Source organism: Lytechinus pictus, chromosome 2, assembly GCF_037042905.1.
Source record: "Lytechinus pictus isolate F3 Inbred chromosome 2, Lp3.0, whole genome shotgun sequence".
NCBI classification, from domain to species: Eukaryota; Metazoa; Echinodermata; class Echinoidea; order Temnopleuroida; family Toxopneustidae; genus Lytechinus; species Lytechinus pictus.
In genome coordinates, this window is record NC_087246.1 from 44,195,355 (window position 1) to 44,217,099 (window position 21,745).

Consider the following 21,745-nt stretch of genomic DNA (forward strand, 5'->3'; position numbering starts at 1 on the left):
CTTCAGCTATTTAGGCAAAGAGCATTAGGTTTAACATGGAAATTTCTGGTAACAAGCTGATTTTTTCAGGACAGGTCTAGGAATATGTCTAGAATAACATATTAAAGTCCTCATAAATCCTCTTTAAGGGTTTTCCGTAATCCAAAATGGCCGCCATTCACAGAAAATGGACATAACTCACTCATTATCCACCCTAGACATCAAATTTTGGTGCATATTTCATTGTTTAAAGGGGTAAGAACAGTTGTTGATACAGGTTAGAGTGAAAATAAGCAACCCAGGGTACCTAGAAATCCAAGATGGCATCCAAAATGGCTACCAGAGCCTAAAATCCCGATTCAAAATAATACATTGGCATAAGTTACAAGGACATAGCTAGTAGTCCAGTATGTCCAAAAATCCAAGATGGCTTCCAAAAATGAAGTCTAATTTGACTGCTGTGACTGAAAAATTTGCATATTTATTAAAAATCCACCCGAGAGCTATGATTGTTGTGTCTACACTATGTTTTCAAGGGTCAAATTATATTTTGGGACTGTTAACAATGATATGCAGTTGTCTTTTTTGCATAAAACTACAAGATGGCTTCCAAAATGGCGTCTCAATGAATCCCATCATTTAAAAATAGTGTGAATTCATACAATATCCACCTTTGGGGAACAATTGCAGTGTCAACGCTAAAATACATTGGGAAAAGGTAATCCTATGGTTTCAGCATGTTCAGGGGTAGGTATAACAGCAGGCATTTTGCGCAATTTTAGAACCACTTGGGATATTTGCACATAATGGAAGACTGAACATACTTGTTACTTGTCCTATTTTGCCAAATTCATTTCTCACAGATGGATATGAAGTATGTAAATTTGTAAGTGATGGGAGTTGCGAGCCATTTTGGAAGCCCTCTTGGATTTTCATGCAAAATGGACAATTGCATATCATGAGCAATCCCAAAGTATTATCTGACCCTTGAAACTATACTGTATAGAGACCAAAATGATATCTCTGAGGCAGATATGAAATGAACTATGTTATTTTGTATTACAGCAGCCATTTTAGACTCCATTTTTGGAAGCCATCTTGGATTATTTTGACATTCTGGACCATTGACTGTCCTTTTAACTTGTCCTTATGTATTATTTGACTCTTTAAACCATGGTTTAGACACCAAAATCTTATCTCCCAGGCAGATGTTAAATGAACTATATATGTAATTCTTTTCAGTAACAGCAGTCAATTTAGACTCCATTTTAAGAAACCGTCTTTGATTTTTGGACATACTGGACCACTGACTGTCATATTTACTTGTCCTGATATATTTACCCTTTAAACCATAGTTTAGACACCACAATAAATCATATCTCTCAGGTGGATTTCTAATGAAGTATGTCATTTTTTCAGTTACAGCAGTCAATTTAGACTCCATATTTGGAAGCCATCTTTATATATATATATATATATATATATATATATATTGTAAAGAAATTGATGAAGAGAACAATGGTAGGCGTAGCTTAAATCAAGGTTCCCCAGAGCTATCTACCCTTTGGAAAAATTGTTCTCTTCATCAATTTCTTTACAATATTTAAATAAAAAGAGTTGCCAAAGCTGTTGTACATGTATAACTTTACACATTTATATATATATATATAATAAACACAAGTTCACAAGGTTGACTGGAGGTTCATCAAATTATTATTATTATTATTCAAAGCTCTTCCTGTGAAGGACATCGAGCACTCTATACAAGGATAGAATTCCCGAAGTATATATCATTTTTGGATAATAAAATCATCCCTGAATAAGGTCTATGACCGAAAATTTGGAAGATTATGTCTCCTCATGTAGTTTCTATTAAGTCTTCTTTTGTTTCTACATTATGACGCCGACGCAGAACTCTTTGATTTATAAGAAATCCAGGCTACGTATTTAGCTTCAATGCTTTTTGAGCTTCTTCGCCAATATATATATATATATATATATATATATATATATATATAAATCAAAGAGTTCTGCGTCGGCGAGTCACAACTCATGCAGGGGACGTACCCCTGCCCCCCTGACGAGTCACAACTGATCCAGGGGACGTTCCCTCCCCCTTTTAAGAAGCAAAATTAATAATTTGTAATGTAAATATGCAAAGAAAACCGACGTGTGCCTCCTCTTTTGAACTTGAAGACCTTTCTTTTTTTCTTTCTTTTTTTTGCTTGTCAATTTTTTTTTCTGGTACGAAATGTTCTTTATTTCCGGTTGAAGACCTTTTTTTTTTGCTTGTCAAATTTTTTCGCGGACGAAATATCCTCCAAAAAATTTGCCCCCCTTTTGGAAAATCCGGGGTACGCCGCTGTTGGTCTGTTTATGTGTTTATTTTCACTCTAAGATTTTTACCCCTTTAAACCATGAAATATATGCACCAAAATTAGATGTCTAGTGTGGATAATGAGCGCTTATGTCCATTATCTGTGAATGGCGGCCATTTTGAACGCCATCTTAGAATACGGAAAACCATCAAAGAGGATTTATGAGGACTTTTATATGTTATTCTAGGTTTTTTATTCTAGACCTTTCCTGAAAAAAAAATCAGCTGGTTAACAGAAATTTCCATTTTAAACCTAATGCTCTTGGCCTAATAGCTGACGGCAATAGACTCAGTCAACCTGAGCGGTTAAGTTCGATATATTTTTTATCTTTGCAGTTTTTATTCGTCACAAACACAATCAAAGTATACAAAACATATATCGTTGCACTTCAATCAAACAGAACATTGATACAAACTGTAAAAGTACATAAAAAATATCCTAAATAAATTGTGTACTCAGAATAATCTACATGCAACTTGTACCCTAGTCCTGCCGCCAGGACGATCCATTGACCGAAAAAAGGGGTACGGTAATACCCGTCGGTCCATATAGTCGTCTTGGTGGCATCGCCGGGATATAGCGCAACCCCAAAAATATGACATTTTCATGTATCAACATGACCGAACGTATGACATTAAAAAAAAAAAAACACCACTACAACATGAACAGAAGATAAAACAAACTCACAAAAAGACAATTAACACAAAATACTAATCTACAGTGGTTACAATTTATGCAATGGAAAAATTCTTGTTTATGTTTTGCCATTTTACATTGTGTTTATTGAGTTTGTTTTTGTTTTTTGCAATAATTTCCTCAGTAACTTTATAAGATAAAGATAATAATTAAATTGTTTCAAACTAGGGAGAGCCTCTTGGTATTTACACCGCAAATGAATTGTTAACCAAGTAGAATTAGAAAATAAAATGCTAAGGTGGATTGACTTAATGGTTCTAGTAATCCAAATAAAATAGTTTCACATGAATAGAAATAATTAGGATTAAAATCAATCACTCTCATACGCAACGCATTCCAAAAGGATGCTATTTTAGGGCATGCAAAAACACAAATGATCCAATGTCTAGCATTGCAAAAAGAGCATAATGCATTGGTTTTCTTTCCTATTTTTGTGAGCCATTCATATGTAGGTATTAAGTTATTTAAAATTTTATAGTGTGTGATTCGAAGTCTGGTGTCAATAGTGATTCGTAATGGAAGAGTGAACAATTTGGAAGTCTGTTGCCTATCGATATTGTAAAGTTGATTAAAACGAGTAAACACCTCGGAGGTTGGTTATTGATATTTAAAAAAGTGCGATAAAATTGTTTTGTCGATATATTCTGAATTTGTCTGAATGCAGATTCACAGAAAAGAGAAGGGAAATCCCCAGGATCTTTTACAAGATGATGGTAGTTTTGTTGTAAAAAGAAAACTTTCCATTTCCCTGGCATTGTTTCATAGCAATATACAATTCAAAATACTCAGTAAACTTTAACACCTTTTCTTTCGCTTCCCTCCAGCGTAGTGGGCGTCCAAATTCATCTAACATATCAGTAACTTTAGGGAATCCCTTTTCTTTTATGTTTGGTTTATAAATAGATTTTCCTTTAAATGTGATATATTGATTGTTCCATATAAACTCATTGGTAATAACTTTTTTCCTTTCCAATAAACACCAAATTTGTAAAATGTCCATTAACCAATTTCACACTTCAATATTCGAATATATATAAGTTCTGTATTACCAAACTATTTGCCATGAGTATACCATGTGGGCTGCACAAACTAAACATCTACCTGTATTCTACCGTGATTTTGGTGCTCTGACTTGGTTCAGTAAATCTAAATGGAGTGTTAAACCTCTAACGTTCACAGCATACTTAAAGTCTTACAAATCTCTCATTGCAACCATTGCAACCGTCAAGTGCACACCGGACCCCCCCCCCCTAAATACACATTATATTGGCCTTTTGGGATAAGCCGGCTAAGCTACTAGCACGATTGAGCTGGAGAGGTCTTTATTCGATTTTATTCTATACATATTCCTGGACCTATCCTGAAAAAAATCTGCTTGTTACCCGAAATTTCCTTTCTTAAGCCTATTTTGGCTTAATGCTCTTGGCCTAATTTGGTAATATCACAATGCTGATATCACAATGATCAGGTGGGCCTACTATTGAGGGCATAATATACATGGCTATTTTCAAGTCATCATAACTTTATAACCTTTAAAGATCCAGACCGGACCCGAAAATGAAATTGATAAATTATATACCAATCGAAAGCTTATAAGCTACTAAATACACCAAGGTATGCTTTATGCATTTTCACCGCTTCCCAGCTGAGTATTTTGCTTAAGAATATTCCAATTATCGGGTTTCGAACCCCGCTTAGAAAATAGGCTTTATTGTGCTTTTCACCTGCCTCGAGACCGTGACGTCACGTTGTGTAAGAAGCGTCGTGATTCCATAGGTTTGTACACAGAAAAACTGGGTGATTTTTTTGCTTTCCAGATAACGCATTTCATTCTCTTCACTTCTATCACAGAGGGATATCACATATATTTTTACCCACAAGCTTGAATTTATGAAATCTGCAGTTTTGAACTAGTTTTTGCCATATTTTATTTCCTGCTTATTTGGCGCAGATTTCAATTCTATCTGCATTTATAACAACTTTTCCTGACATAGCAATTTAGGCCCAATAAGAGCCAAACAAAGAAATCACAAAAAAGGTAGTGAATAGTTATAGGTTTACAACAATTTGAACAGTGAATAATTTTGAGTGCCATTTTCATCTGAAAACGAAAAAAAAATGGATTCATAACATGGAAATGGAAGAAAATACCCAATGCTTTTGTACACAAACCTATGGAATCACAACCCTCCTGACACAACGTGACGTCATCATTTCCAGGCAACGTGGGGGTGCTCAATCGAAGCGTACTTTGGAGGAGCAGTGTCTTTGATTTTTATTTAACATTTTTAACTATTGGAAGGAGATATATGTAATATTTTTGGTATATTCGTATTGTATGAATCATTACCTTTATTTTGATATATGATTGTTTTTACACCGGTCAGGGTCTTTAACAAAAAATCTGTGAAATATGCACATTCAGGGATTCTGTAGACCAAGGAACAACGGTGGGTACATTTTTTTTGTGGGGGGGGGGGGGGGGGGCAAGACGTATGTAAACTCCTCAAAAAAAGTTTGGAAATCTGACTTTGATCGATAATCCCTTCTCGGTTTTAGTAAATATCATCAATGTGTAATTAATATCTATTAATAGATCATTTAATTTTATTGTCTCGCCCACCAGAGGTGAAGGCGAGACTTAGGGATCCAAATGTCGTCCGTTTTCTGTCCGTCGTCTGTCGTCCGTCCGTCACAAACCTAATGACACATAACTCCACAACCGTAAGTCACTTTTCAACCAAACTTGTATAGTAGATGGACTTGGGGACGTGCATGTTATGCTGCAGTCAGAGGTCACATGGTAAAGTTAAAGGTCATTTTCAGGTCAACGTTAAAGTTTACATGCAAGACTCTCTTATGACACCGCAACTCCGCAACCGTATGTCACTTTTCAACCAAACTTGTATGGTAGATGGACTTGGGGACCTGCATGTTAGGCTGCAGTCGGAGGTCACATGGTAAGGTCAATGGTCATTTTCAGGTCAACGTTAAAGTTTACATGCAAGATTCTCTTATAACACCTAACTCGATCCGCAACCGTAAGTCAATTTTCAACCAAACTTGGATGGTAGATGGACTTGGGGTACCTGCATGTTATGCTGCAGTCAGAGGTCACATGGTTAGGTCAATGGTCCCCATGGAAGACCAGCCGCACATAATTATAATTGGTGCAGCTGAATATGGGTTATCCAACCGTCTTTTGTCTTAAGTTTGATCTTTTAACTTTCTTAACATGCTTCAATCATTAATTTTTCTTTTCTTTTGTTTAATCAATGTTTAGAATTTATTTCATTGTGTATGTATATGTTAGTCCTTGTATCTCTTGACATGTATATATATTGTTATGTATTTTTTATGACGGAAATAAAACAAACAAACAAACAAAGGTCATTTTCAGATCAACGTTAAAGTTTACATGCAAGACTCTCTTATGACACCTAACTCCGCAACCGTATTAAAGTCACTTTTCACTGCCAAACTTTGATGGTAGATGGACTTGGGGGACCTGCATGTTATGCTGCAGTCGGAGGTCACATGGTTAGGTCAAAGGTCATTTTCAGGTCAACGTTAAAGTTTACATGCAAGACTCTAATGACACCTAACTCCGCAACCGTAAGTCACTTTTCAACCAAACTTGGATGGTAGATGGACTTGGGGGACCTGCATCTTATGCTGCAGTCGTAGGTTACATTGTTAGGTCAAAGGCCATTTTCAAGTCAGCGTTAAAGTTTACATGCAAGACTCTCTTATGACACCTAACTCCGCAACCGGAAGTCACTTTTCAACCAAACTTGGATGGTAGATGGACTTAGGCGACCTGCATGTTATGCTGCAGTCAGAGGTCACATGGTAAGGTCAAATGTCATTTTCAGGTCAACATTAAAGTTTACGCGCAAGGCTGTTATGACAAGTGTTATTCCATCCCAGTCATTTCACAATGAAGTTTTGATACAATTCTGTTGCGTGCCCTCGCAAATCGCAATATTTCTGGTTATTTTCATAAGTGGGCGAGACACAAAATCGCTTTTGCCTTGTTTAAAATGATACCCTACATGATAAGACTATGGTTCACATGGAGGTGCAGTGCCTTGAAATGTGGGGCAAGGTCAAAATTCAAAAGTTGCAAAATGACACAATATTGAAAGTCACTGTTCTTTTTTCCGTGGTGATGAGTGAGTTTCTTAGCGGTTTTTTTTTACTTTGATCGATAATCCCTCCTCGATTTTGGTAAATATCAATGTGTAATTAATATTAATGAATAAATCATTTAATTCTCTTTAAAATCATAATTTTCATGATATGATGATGGTTCACATGGAGGTGCAGTGCCTTGAAATGTGGGGCAAGGTCAAAATTTAAAAGTTGCAAAATGACACAATATTGAAATCACTGTTCTTTTTCCGTGGTGATGAGTGAGTTTCTCAACGGTTTCTTTTAGTTGTTTTCATGCACCTTAACATCAACATTAACATGGAATCAAACACACCTCTGCACAAGCAAACACATAACGAACCATCACTACATAAACCACAACAAAACATAAACAATGAAAAAGCAGGGGCTTGATTTGAATGGATTTCATCTCTATTGACACAGACAAATGAATCATGTTCTGTATTGACCCTTCATGACCGTCTATTTCTGCTCGTTTTGCAGCGTTTCAATTCAGACCTCATCCAACTCTGCTCTTTGGTATAATTTTAAAGAAAATTAAATGATCTTTTGAATGATATCAAATATGCATTGTGTAAAATTTGGAGTTGGGAGAAATTAATGACCAAACTCAGATTTCCAAACTTTTTTTGCTCGTTTTGCAGCTTTTCAATTCAGACTTCATCCAACACTTTTGAATCCTGCTCTTTTTGTGATGGCATGATCATAACAAGCATGGTATCATTTTAAAGAGAATTAAATGACCTTTTGAATAATGTCAAATAGACATTGTGTAAAATTTGGAGTTGGGAGAAATTAATGGCCAAACTCAGATTTCCAAACTTTTTTGAGAGGTATATATATATGCCGTCTTTTTTCTGATTCATATAATACGGGAATTACGGAGTATTTAAAAGGAAAATTAAAACAAAATCATCTTTTAACAGCCGATCGGGGAAGATGTGAATGAAAATATTTTCCGGCTCCCCTCTGTCGGCGAAAACTCGATTTGCCTCTGCGTCCCCCTAACTTTTACTGCTTCCGCCGCCATTTACACTAACAGACTTAAACCAAACTAGATTTACAACATTATCATTGTGTTGTGTGAGATTTGATTGTGCAATTTAAAAAATGGCTCAAACGTTATTCCTTTTTTTCTTTTTTAGTATCCTTTGATTGAGTCTACCAGAGTGTTGTAAACTGGTCGCATCTGTCATCCCTCCTAGTATTTTCTTTGATCAATGCCTGCGACCCTAAATCAGAAATCGGTTTCTTTAAGCCAGTTCGTAGTTCCACTCTGCGCATGATCAGATGAAGGTCATTGGTACTATACTAAAGTGACATTGTGGGTTAAAATTTAATTAGATAAGCACCAAATTTGATTATCATATATTCATTTGAATTGTGTTTTTCATTTACATTCACAAACACAACAATGCGTCCATGAACGACTGGTATTTCACAGTTTGCCAAGTACACTGTACAACATGCTCAAATATACATTCAAAGCAGAAATGCAACAAATATAGTCCAGGATAGAAGAGGCATAACCTTGTTTTTTCATATATGCAAAATATATTGATGGTTTCTTGTCAATTCGAGGGTGCTGATTACGAATCTGAATGATGCTACTCGTGTAACCATGAGCATTTTTTTGCAAATTGGCAAAATCCAATATGGGCGCCAAAATATGCAAATTACCCATGAAAATCATAAAATTGCCCGCACATTGGCTATAAATGCATGAAATGGTGTGGCATGAGTGAAATACTCTCTGAAAAAATGGTTTTTCACAAAATATTTATTTTCTGGATATTCAAAATGGCCGCCATAGGCCCCTGTATGCTCTATTATGTACAATATGAATAGGGAAAACTAATTTTCACAAAAATAAGCACTAAACTGCAAGAAATTGTGATCTATGAACGAAGTACTGTATGCAAATCACCATCACTAACGAGATATATCATCTATTATGCCATGTATGGGAACATTGCTGTATTTTGATATTTAAAATAGCCGCCACTGGCCAAAACAGTATTATGTAAATTGGCAATGGGGGCCAAAAAAATCACAAGAGTGAGCACTAAAATGAATATTATTATGATAAACGAGTGGAATACTGACTAAAAACATAATTTTTAGCGAAATATATTATTTACTATGCCATGTATGTGATAAATGCTGTATTTTGATATTCAAAATGGCCGCCAAAGACCCTAACAGTATCATGTACAATGAGAAAGAGGACCAAAGAAATCACAATAGTAAGCACTAAAATGCATTTATATATGATAAAGTAATGGAACACTCTCTAAAAAATAGTAATTTTTAACGAAATATATCATTCAGGTTTCAAGTTTGTGTTAAATACTGTATTTTTACTTTCAAAATGGTCGCCATAGACATTGACTGTATTTTGTATAATGCGAACTGGGAAACCAATATTCACAGAAGTGAGCACCATAAATGCAAGTAATAGTGATCCATGAGTAAAATATTGTCTGAGAGCATGATTTCTGACAAGATATATCATTCATTCTGCAGGTTAAGTGATAAATACTGTATTTTGAAAGTCAAAATGGCCACTACCCGACTACAGGCCCTTGTATACGGTATTATGTACAATGTGAATGGGAACAAATGATTTCAAAAGATTTTGGCTTTGTTTGACTAAATGGTGTTGTATGAGTGAAATATTGTCTGAAAACATGATTTATAACAAAATATATCATATCTTATATCATTTAGGTGATAAATACGGTATTTCAACATTCAAAATGGCCGCCATTTGCCATTTTGTGAAAATTATCTAAAAGGCCTGTGGTGTTCATTTTCAATTTAAAAATGCATTATTTATCAACTTAATTACACAAGATATGATATATCTCATTAGAAACCATGGTTTTAGACAATATTTTACCCTTTCATTCCAATTACTATCATTATGATATTCCAATTACTACATTACTATCATTATGATATACAAGTATTTTTTGTTCACACGTTTATTATATGATGGATAGTAATATAGATTTGGAACTAAATGAGGTCATTGCAACGTCATCTTGCCAATATTATTTACCCCATGAATTCAAAAATAAGATTACTTACCAAGAAAATCATTTCAGTATTCTTCATGTAAATTCAAGGAGTTTATGTAAGAATTTTGATACTTTTCAAGAATTGCTTTCTTCTGTTGAATATGAATATAGTATTATATGTGTAACTGAAACATGGCTAAATGACAAATCTCCAGATTTATTTAATATCAGTGGTTATTTACTTCTTCATGTTGATAGAAATAATATGAAAGGTGGTGGTGTTGCTATATATATAAAAGAATCTTATCAATTTTTTATCAGGAAAGACTTACAATTTGTGAGTAATAGCGCTGAATCATTATTTGTTGAAGTTGAAAATTGTAATTCCAAAAATTCTGTTATAGGTGTTGTTTATCGACCACCCCACTTAAATACTGAATCCTTCTTCTCTGATATAGATATTATTCTTCATAAACTTACAACCGAAAATAAAGATATATATTTATCTGGTGATTACAATATTGATATTCTAAATATTAATAAACAAAGCCAAACATTTGTCAATGTATTGAATTCGTATGCATTATATCCTTTTATAGATAAACCAACACGTGTTTCTGCTGTAAGTTCTACTTTAATCGATAATATTTTTTCCAACACTGACAAGCGACATATTTCATATGGTATATTATATTCTGATGTTTCTGACCATCTTCCTATATTTATTATCACTACACTTGGACAAAGTAAAAAGCCTGCTACAAATATTACTTATATTCGAAAGATGTCTCCTGAGAATATGCAAAATTTTATAACCGAACTTGAAGCCGAATCTTGGGTTGATGTTTTATCCTGTAATGACGTTGATATAGCATATAAATCATTTATTGATAAATTGCATTGCTGTTTAAACCATACAATTCCAAAAGTTAGACGAAAAAGGTCATCAAAAACTCCTAGAAAACCATGGATTACTTTTGGGATTGTAAAGTCAATTCGAAAAAGGAACAAACTTTATAAAACTAGTTTGAAGAATCCTTTCTCTGAAAATATTAGTAAATATAAAAGATATAGAAATTTTTTAACATGTATCATCAAAAATGCAAAGAAAACATATTATTCACAAAAATTTGAAAATGCTAAAGGAGATATGTCAGCTACTTGGAAAAATATTAACGAATTATTGGGGAAAGCAAAGGATGCTAATTTAAATCTATTCACATGGTGATTTTGTATATGAATCATTAGATGATATTGTTAACGGTTTTAATGATTATTTTGTTAATGTTGGGCAGGAACAAGCATTAAAAATACCACATACCACAACTAATTTTGCAGATTATTTACGCAATTCATGTCAACATACATTGTTTTTTAATCCAACAAATTCTGAGGAAATATTGAAAATCGTAAACAATCTTAAAAACAGTCGTTCTTTTGGACATGACGAGATTAGTAATTTTCTCCTTAAAAAGATTATATTAAGCATTATAACTCCTTTTGTTCACATATGTAATATTTCAATGTCAACCGGAATTTTTCCACTTCACATGAAAATTGCGAAAATCATTCCAATTTATAAAAAGGACGATCGGACACTCATTGAGAATTATCGCCCTATCTCTATTCTTTCGTCATTTTCAAAAATACTTGAACGTCTTGTTTACAATAGATTAGTTTCATTTTTGTCATTACATAATTTATTAAATCCATCCCAATATGGTTTTCGCAAATTTCATTCTGCTGATCTAGCTCTTGTTGATCTTTATGATAAAATTTCTTCTCTTTTAGCAAAAAAGGAACATGTAGTTTGTGTTTTCATGGACTTAAGTAAAGCGTTCGATACCCTGGATCATACTATATTGCTTTACAAATTAAAATATTTTGGTGTTAGAGGTACTACTCTTAATTGGTTTAATAGTTATATTTCAAATAGGCAACAATTTACATGTATAAATTCAGTAAGTTCTAATTCACAGTATATTAATTGTGGTGTGCCTCAAGGCTCAATTCTGGGCCCGCTTTTATTTCTTCTGTATATAAATGACATAGTATATTCTTCACCCTTATTACAATATATTGTTTATGCTGATGACACAACAGTTATTTCTTCAAACTCGAATAAAAGAATGCTTTTTGAAATGTTGAATAATGAATTGCCCAAAATATCCACATGGTTCCAAAGTAATAAATTGTCTTTAAATTTGCAAAAAACATATTATATTGATTTCAAGAACTCCAAAATAATAGCTGATCATTATACAGAAGAAATAAAGATAAGTGGGATTTCTATCGGACAAAAATATAATGTGAGATTTTTAGGTGTCATTCTAGATGAGTTTTTAACATGGGATGACCATGTATCTAAAATATTGACGTCTGTATCAAGATGTATAGGTATAATGTTTAAAGTTAAACACTATTTACCTCCTCAAGCATTACTCTCAATTTATAATTCTATTTTACTTCCACATATCACTTATTGCAATATTGTATGGGGCTCATTCAAATAAAAAAAATCACCATATCCTTTTACTTCAAAAGAAAGCTATTCGTTTGTGTGCCGACGCTGGTTTTTATGAAAATACTGGTCCCCTCTTTAACCGTTTCAAGACTTTAAACATTGATGATATACATAAATTTCAAATTGCTTTGTTTATGTTTAAGTTTCACTGTCGCCAATTACCATTAACATTTGATCATATGTTCCTTTTGAATTCGTTTATTCATAATTATCCTACGAGAACCTCAACAAATTTACATTTATCAAATCCGCTAACTGCCTTAGCCCATAGGTCAATAAGACATACTGGCCCAGATACCTGGAATGATATACCTTTAACTATACGTGGTGCACCTACATTGAACAAATTTAAGTTTGAGTTTAAGCATTCAATTATTAGCACTTATTTGAGTTAAGATATTGTTCTATCATCAGTTTCATGACTTTCATCATATTGCATACTTTATTTTTTGTATTATTTTATACGACGTATCTATGTTAAACATAGTAATATTAATCGATACACGGCTGGTGTGTTATTATCATTTGATTTATTCTTGACATGCTTGATGTGTTTTCCTTTTGGCCCTGCTTTTACTGTAATTTTTAAATATGACTTATATTGATTTTATTCAGGGCCGTAGTCTTTCTTGAGGGGCGTCCTTTTCAAGCCTTGTGCTTATGACTGTTCCCTCCCATGCAATGATTGTTTATTGTTATTTTACCATGAGATATTGTCAATATATTTTCTGTTGCATGATTTATTTTTGCATGGAAATAAAGAATCAATCAATCAATCAATCAATCAATCAATTATATGTAATATTTATAGTCAAGCAAAGCCAAATTCTGTCAAAATTATGTCTCAAGTTACAATGTACATAATACTTTTAGGACCTATGGCAGCCATTTTGGATATCAAAGTACAACATTACCTCCATGAATATGATGTATGTAGTTCATGTTTAATACAATATTTTTACTCGTACATCACAGTTACATGCATTTTATGATTCTCACTCTTGTGAAAATTAGTTTCCCTATACGCATGTTACATAATTTAGTTAGGGCTTGTAGCGGCTATTTTGAATGTCAAAATAAAGTATTTATCACCTACATGGCAGAAGAAATGCAAATGAAAATTCATAAAAATTATGTTTTCAAATAATATTTTACTCTTACAACAGGATTATATGGATGTCATAGTCAAGCAAATCCAAATTCTTACAAAATTACATGTCCCCATTTACATTGTAGATAATACTGTTAGGGCTTATAGGGGCCATTTTGAATTTCACAATAGAGCGTTTGTCTCATGTATGACAAAAGAAATGATATGTCTCGCTACAAAACATATTTTCAGTCAATATTTTACTCGTAAATCACAATTACATGCATTTCATATTTCTTACTCTTGTGAAAATTAGTTTCTCCATTTGCATTGTACATAATAGATATAGGGCCTATGGCGGCCATTTTGAATGTCAAAATACAGCATTTATCACATACATGGCATATTGAATAATATATTTAGTTAACAATTTTGTTTTTAGTCAGTATTCCACTCGTTTATCTTAATAATATGCATTTTAGTGTTCAATCTTGTGAATTTTTTGGCCCCAATTGCCATTGCACATAATACTGTTTGGGCCAGTGGCGGCTATTTTAAGTATCAAAATACAGCAATTTTCCCATACATGACGTAATAAATGATATATCTCGTTAATGATGGTGATTTGCATACAGTACTTCGTTCATATATCACGATTTCTTGCAGTGAAGTGCTCATTTTTTGTGAAAATTAGTTTTCCCTATTCATATTGTACATCGTAGAGTATACAATGGCCTATGGCGGCCATTTTGAATATCCAGAAAATAAATATTTTGTCAAAAATTCCTTTTTTTCAGAGAGTATTTCACTCCTGCCACACAATTTCATGCATTTTGTAGCCAATGTGCGGGCAATTTTATGATTATCATGGGTAATTTGCATATTTTGGCGGCCATATTGGATTTTGCCAATTTGCAGAAAATGCTCAAGGTTACATGAGTGGCATCATTCAGATTCGTAATCAGCACCCTCGAATTGACAAGAACAATAAAAAAATATTGTATATATGAAAAAACAAGGTTTATTCAATTTCTAGGGGCCTATCCTGGACATAGAGGTTCATTTGTGTTCTATTCTAGTCACCCGATCTATTCAATTTATTCATCTTGCTATGTAAGGCATGATTAATAATATCTTGCTTTGAAATCTGCCTATCATATATAGTGAAAGAAATAAAAGGTCTTTTGACCAAACTTGTCCATGAAGTAACTAGGAACTGGTCTATTATGAAAAGTCTGATTTACTATGAACTTCGAAATGATGTAGTAGAACTAAAAACATCGACCATCGATCGCATTTTTGTATTCAAAGATTAACGTATGCCTCCAATTTCAGGGATCTTATTGAAATTTTCGAATGATGTTACCTTTGAAATCTGTGTTGGCTTTTACGACTAAACACCTTAATCAAGTGTTCTTGATTATCAACAGTGGCGTAACAGGGTAGCAATCTGCCCCCATGGAGGATTTCGCTGTGAAAATTGAAAATAAACTGAAAAGGGAGAAAGGAATAAAGAAAGAAAGAAAGAAAGAAAGGGAGAGAGAGAAAGAAGGAAAAGGGAAAAGGAAGAAAAATGAGGAAAGAGGAAAAAGAAAAGGAAAGAAATAATAGGAAGAAAAGACAGGGTAAACGAAAGGAAAGAGGGAAAGCACACTATGCACCAAGAATACCACCACAGGATCCCCACATCACCTGAAGCACTGGCAGCACCTGACACGGCACAACCCTCTCCAAGACAGCGTGTTTGGTTTTTGGGAGAGTACTTCTTCAAGGTTCAAGGTTCAAAAGGCAGGAGAGGAGAACAGGAGATAAAGAACAAACATTTCGGAATGTGAAGAAATCAAATGAGGGAGGGGAACTTAAAGGACGGCAAAGAGTCTTTCATTTGGAATGAGCGGAAAAGCTAAAAGAGAGGATTGAATTGGAAACTGAAGGAAAGGCAAGGAAAATGAACTAAAACGCTGGACGGACTGCCGAGGATGCATGGAGAAGAGAATGGGGAAAAAGATTGAAATGACGTATGTGTGTAATGTCTACAATATGGCTAGGTAAATTTAACGCAATAATATTGTCCCAATTTTTAGTTCATTATGCCGCTGCATTGAAGTATTTGTGCTGTGTTACACCGATGTCCTTGCTTATAGCGTTTAAAACGGTAAATCTCGACAGCTATTACGCCGAGGGCTCTAACTCGGACGGTCCTGTGCCCCCTACGCGCACAATGATGTTCATGATTACCATGGCTACACCCCTGATTCTATACAGCTAATAAATAGCAATGTGAAATACAGAATATTTACCTCCCCCCCCAAATTTATTGAATAATCTTTAATTATATATAATCAATAACTTCAGTGGCGTAACTACGGGAGGGGGCACGTGCCCCCCCCCCCAAAAAAAAAGGGGGAGAAAAGGTGAAAAAGAGGGAGAAAGAAAGAGAAACGTAGTGGGGGAAGAATAGATTATTGTATATTATTAGATTATATTACATAAGAAATATTGTTTTTAGAACTTTATGAAACATCGTTTGCTTAGGGCCTATGTGTTCATCATACCCGGTGCTCGCATTATCTGTTTAATGAGATATAATTATAATCCTGTTTTACTAAAACATCCCGTCTCATCAATATTAACCAAATATATTTCCTTGCACTTCGAGTTATTATTGTCTTAAGGTTTGAATATAAAACATTTCCAGTCCGTGCTTACGGTCACATTAGTGGATTGGTGATAATAATCGTAATCTATGTCTGCTTTTCATAAATTCCTAAAAACAGTCCTTGAAATGTCCGTTCATAATGGTCTGAGTATTAAAAAATTTTAGCTCGCGCTTCGCGCTCGCATAATTTGGTTAGTGAAATACGTATGTCTTTGTGAATTCTTACAAAGAAGACTTAGAATGCCCCTCTTCAAGTCTGCATTTCAAAAAATTTCAGCTCGCAATATTTGATTAGTGAGATACGTTCATGATTACAATGACTACAAAAAGTATGTCATGTGTTAGGTGTAATTCTAACAAAATCAGCAAGCGCTTGGTGCTCGCATTAGCTGACTATGGTGAGATATGTGTGCTTTTCATGAATTCATAAAAAAATAATCCTTTAAATGTCCTTAGCTGTGGCCAATATATACACAAATTTCAGCTCTTTGCGCTCGCATCAGTGTTTAGTGAGACAAGCACGTATCATGATTTTTACAAAATTGCTTATAATGTCCCTTTTTTTAAGTTTGAATATCCAAATTGAGCTCGCGCTTCGCGCTCGCATTATTTGATCAGTAATGGCACAGTCCTTAAAATAACCCTGTTAGGTCAGTATACCTGGCAATTGAGCCGGCTTCGCGCGCCCACTAAGTGACCCGAAAATTTGGCTGGGGCCCCCTTGCCTTGCCCCACGGTACGCCACTGGATAACGTTGAAATGAAAGACCAATAAGAATTATTTTATTTGCATTGATACGTATGTAATGGCTTGATGCCGTGAGTATTCAGATATTTATTTCTTATCTGAGGTCAAATTCTACCTATCTAGATCTACATTTAGCTTGAATCGTGAAAGCAAATATTATTATGCAGTCCGTCTATTTGATATTATAGTGACGAATTAATTTAATGAGCTTGATTTATCAAAGAATAAAATGGCATACAACTGTAGTATAGACAGCAAATTAGCAACTGTGACAGTATGATATTGACCAATTTGTACCAGTGTTGATATTATTCAAAGGATCAGGATAATGATCTGAGTGTATATATCTTAGCCATCTTTTGATGATGGCGCAAAAAAGGGTATCCGCTTTTTTTTTCTTCAAAATTTTGAGAAAAAGGAGATCACGGTCTAATATTGATATGTTAATCTGAGCTATCGGTGATTTTATCCTAAATACCTTGGGGCTAATATTGCTAAGAGTTTCCGAAAATGACGAGACTGTATGGTTTGTTGTCCGTCCTCAATATGAATAATAACGATGCTTTTTTTTCTTCGATTTTGTATTTTTTTTATTCATCCTCCAAAACAAGACAGCCATGCCTCATGGACGTGACTGATCTTTCATCGCGGAATATATTACAACTTGCGGCGATAATCTTTCTGAATTATTTTTGGAATATATAAATCTCCTGAAATAAAGTTAGCAGCAACAGGTAACAGTTGCTCTCGCTGGTGCACAGTTGGGGGTCGGCTAGGGGACCATGGACCCCCATCAAAAAAATAAATACATGTAAAAAAAATCAGATAACGACTGAAAACAAAGAGAGAGAAAGTGAAAGAAAAGAGAAACGTTAGAATTTGTTCTGAATATGATTACGTCAAAATCTGACATAAAAATAGATTTTTGTATCCAACATGTCAATATTATTGAACTAATTAAAAAAAATTGCCAAACCGCCTGTCTGTCCCCTTGATTTCTTTGGCTCATGACGCTACTGGTTGCATGCTCTCACCCCTGTAACACGACATTTGCTCCGGGCTTAATTTCGTCTAGATGTAGGGTTAGGGTTGCGATATAGGGTTGTATGGTAGGATTAGGGTGAAGTTGGTCATTCGATTAGTGTGTGGAATTTAGAGTGGAGCATTGTCGCCGGAGCAAATGTCATGAAATACCCCATCCCTCACCCACACATTCTCAGGTACGCCTTCGTCGATCAAACCGGTGGCGAGATATCATGGATGACATGGAATTGGGACCGTGGAAAATGCCATGTTATAAACAACCCGGGTTGTCTCCGACCGTCCTATGTGTTTTCTGAGGGAGAATCGTCTCTCGTCTCTCATCTTTGACCAAAATATCCTCACTTCATAATATTACTGATAAACATTCTAAAGGTCACGCGTTAACGATGGAAGGTCAATACTAAATTGCATAAATTGTGATGTTCGCGAAATTGCCAATTCGTCGGGGGCGATCAAAATTGACTTCGGTATAGTCATTTTACAAGGTGCCCTAAAATAATGAACGTCCCCCTGTGCGTAAATAATAGAGAGAAATGGTTAGTTGCAATTAATATTCAATAAAGGACATGGATCATTAAATGCACATTAATTTCTTGGTTGATGGTGCTGTTTTTCATGCAGACCGTACTCCAGGACACATAATGTATTTGTATAGGTCATTATTAGGATTAAAATTTGGCTTTTCGAATATCAGATATTGCAAAGTCTTTAAAGGGGAATCCAACCCAAATAAAAACTTGTTTTTTATAAGAAAAAGATAAATCAGACAAGTTGATAATATTGAACAAACAACAAGAAAGTTATGAATTTTTAAAAGTTGTAAATATTGGTAATCACTATACTCATGGAGACTTCAAATTGGCCACATATGGGATGTCATAGTGATGTAAGGCAAGGACTACTCTTCCATGTACTCTACTACATATTATGGATAAAATGTCATTTTCCGAAAAGTTTTATTTCAAATTACATTTTTCTTTCATGAGGACATTAAACAATATACTACCTGGGTTATATTTAGATTACTGCCCCAGGGGAATGGGTACTTAAGAGAAAACCACAAAACCCTGATAATAAAGTACATGGCCTATGGGAAAGTTGTCCTTGCCCTTTGTCATAATTTACTTACCCAGTTGCCAATTTGCAATCTACATACTATTAGTGATCCCAATTTTAAAGCAGCTATAACTTTCTTATTGCTTGTCCGATTTCATTCAAATTTTCACCATTCTGTTTAATATATTTTTCTCCTTCCCAACACAACATTTTTTGGCCAAGGCTGGATTCCCCTTTAAACAATTATTATCAAATGTCTCCTCAATTTTTTAAGATAGCGATGATAATCATTCGTTACTTTTCTGTTCAAAGTCCTCGCTAACTCTGCAATAAGTGTCATTTGTTTTTCTTATCGGAATGAATGTCTGTATAATTACGATATCACATTCATTTAATTTTGTAATTCTCTTCTTGTCTTGTCAGATACCATATACCGGGGCGAGTATGAATCCAGCAAGATCATTCGGCCCAGCTTTAGTTGCACTTAATTGGAAGGATCACTGGGTAAGAAGAAGTTCATTCATCATCCTGCCAAAAATACCTTGGTTTTTTTGGTCTCGCCTGAATAGCAGAGCGAGACTATAGGCACCGCTTTTCCGACAGCGGCGACGGCGGCGTCGTCGTCAACATCAAATCTTAATCAAAGGTTAAGTTTTTGAAATGTCATAACTTAGAAAGTATATGGACCTAGTTCATGAAACTTAGACATTAGGGTAATCAAGTATTACTCAACATTCTGTGTGAGTTTCGGGTCACATGACCAAGGTAAAAGGTCATTTAGGGTCAATGAACTTAGACCATGTTGGGGGAATCAATATTGAAATCTTAACCAACGTTACGTTTTTGAAATGTCGTCATACTAAAGTGTGAGGAAATAGTTATTGAAACTTGGACATAAGAGTGATATTTTATCACTGAAGATCCTACATGAGTTTTAGGTAACATACCAAGTTCAAAGGTCACTTAGGGTCAACGAACGTGTCATCATAACTCTTACATTTTATGAACCTAGTTCATGAAACTTAGACATAGTAGCAATTAAGTATCCCTGAACATCCTGTGCGAGTTTCAGGTCGCATGACCTAGATCAAAGGTCATTTAGGGTCAACAAACTTTTATTATGTTGGGGGTATTTGTAGAATTGTCATCTTAAAATTAAAGTTTATAGATCTATAGTTCATGAAACTTTGGACATAAGAGTAACCATATATCCCTGAATATCTTGTGCTTGTTTCTGGTCACATGACCAAAATCAAAGGTCATTTAGGGTCAATGAGCTTTGGCCGTGTTGGGGGTATTTGAAGAGCTCACTTGCAAAAGGGGTTAGGTCAATTTTTTATCAAATTTTATTTTTATGTCTCAATGTATAGATTTTTAGTAGCTCTATAAGATGATACCAAAGAAAAGTTGAAATTCCTATTAAAAAGTGAACTAAAATGGCAAAGAAAAATCCCTTTTTTTCAAAAGGGGTTCGGTCCATTTCAGTTTAGTTGCAAAAGGGGTTAGGTCCACACAGATTTTTTTTGAAAAAGAATATCTTAAAAAATATGAAGAGAGGTAGAATTCTCTTTTACCCAATTTTATGTTCTCATGGTAGGGTATCATGAAAATTCAGTTTCACATAAGAATATTGCAATATGGGAGAATTAAAAAAAATGATTTTCTTGGAGTGGACATAACCCCTTTTGCAAACCAAACTCTTCTGAAGAACTCATTTGTCAAAAGGGGTTCGGTCCATTTTTCATAAATTTTATTGTTTCCTGTCTCTAAACCTCTAAATTTTTAGTCACTCTGATGATACCAAAGACAATTTGAAATTCAAATAAAAACGTGAATGAAAGTGGCAAAGAAAATTCACTTTTTTAATCAAAAGAGATTGGATTCATTTCAGTTTACTTGCAAAATGGGTTAGGTCCACAATGATGATTGTTTTTTTATAAATATAAAGAAAAAATTGAGGACAGGTAGATTTCTTTTATACCCAATTTTATGTTCACATGATAGGGTAGTACATCATGACAATTTAGTTTCTCAAAAGAATATTTCAATAAGTGAGAATAAAAAACATGTTTTTTATCGGAATGGTCCAAAGCGGACCTAACCCCTTTTGCAACTAAACTCTTCATTTGACGAATTGGCATCATAACTTAGAAAGTTTATGGATCTACACATGTAGTTCATGAAACATAGACATAAGGGTTATCAAGTATGAGTGATTGTTTTGCACATGTGTTAGGTCACATGATCATGGTCAACGGTCATGTTGGGTCAATGGACATAGTATTTCATTATCATATGCGTGTTTTCTTTTGTGAATAATTATTTAATAGCTGTTTTGAAAGTCAGCACTGCTGCTATATCGAATCGCGTAAT

General features: G+C 34.4%; 1 protein-coding gene across 1 annotated transcript in view; it reads left to right on the plus strand.

The window, feature by feature from the left end:
* LOC129279237 (aquaporin AQPAe.a-like) overlaps positions 1–21,745 on the plus strand; it is a 39,238-nt gene that overhangs the window by 14,167 nt on the left and 3,326 nt on the right. Inside the window, exon 2 of the mRNA XM_064094862.1 lies at positions 19,796–19,876. Coding sequence (XP_063950932.1) covers positions 19,796–19,876 — 81 coding nt within the window. The remainder of the gene's footprint in view (positions 1–19,795; positions 19,877–21,745) is intronic.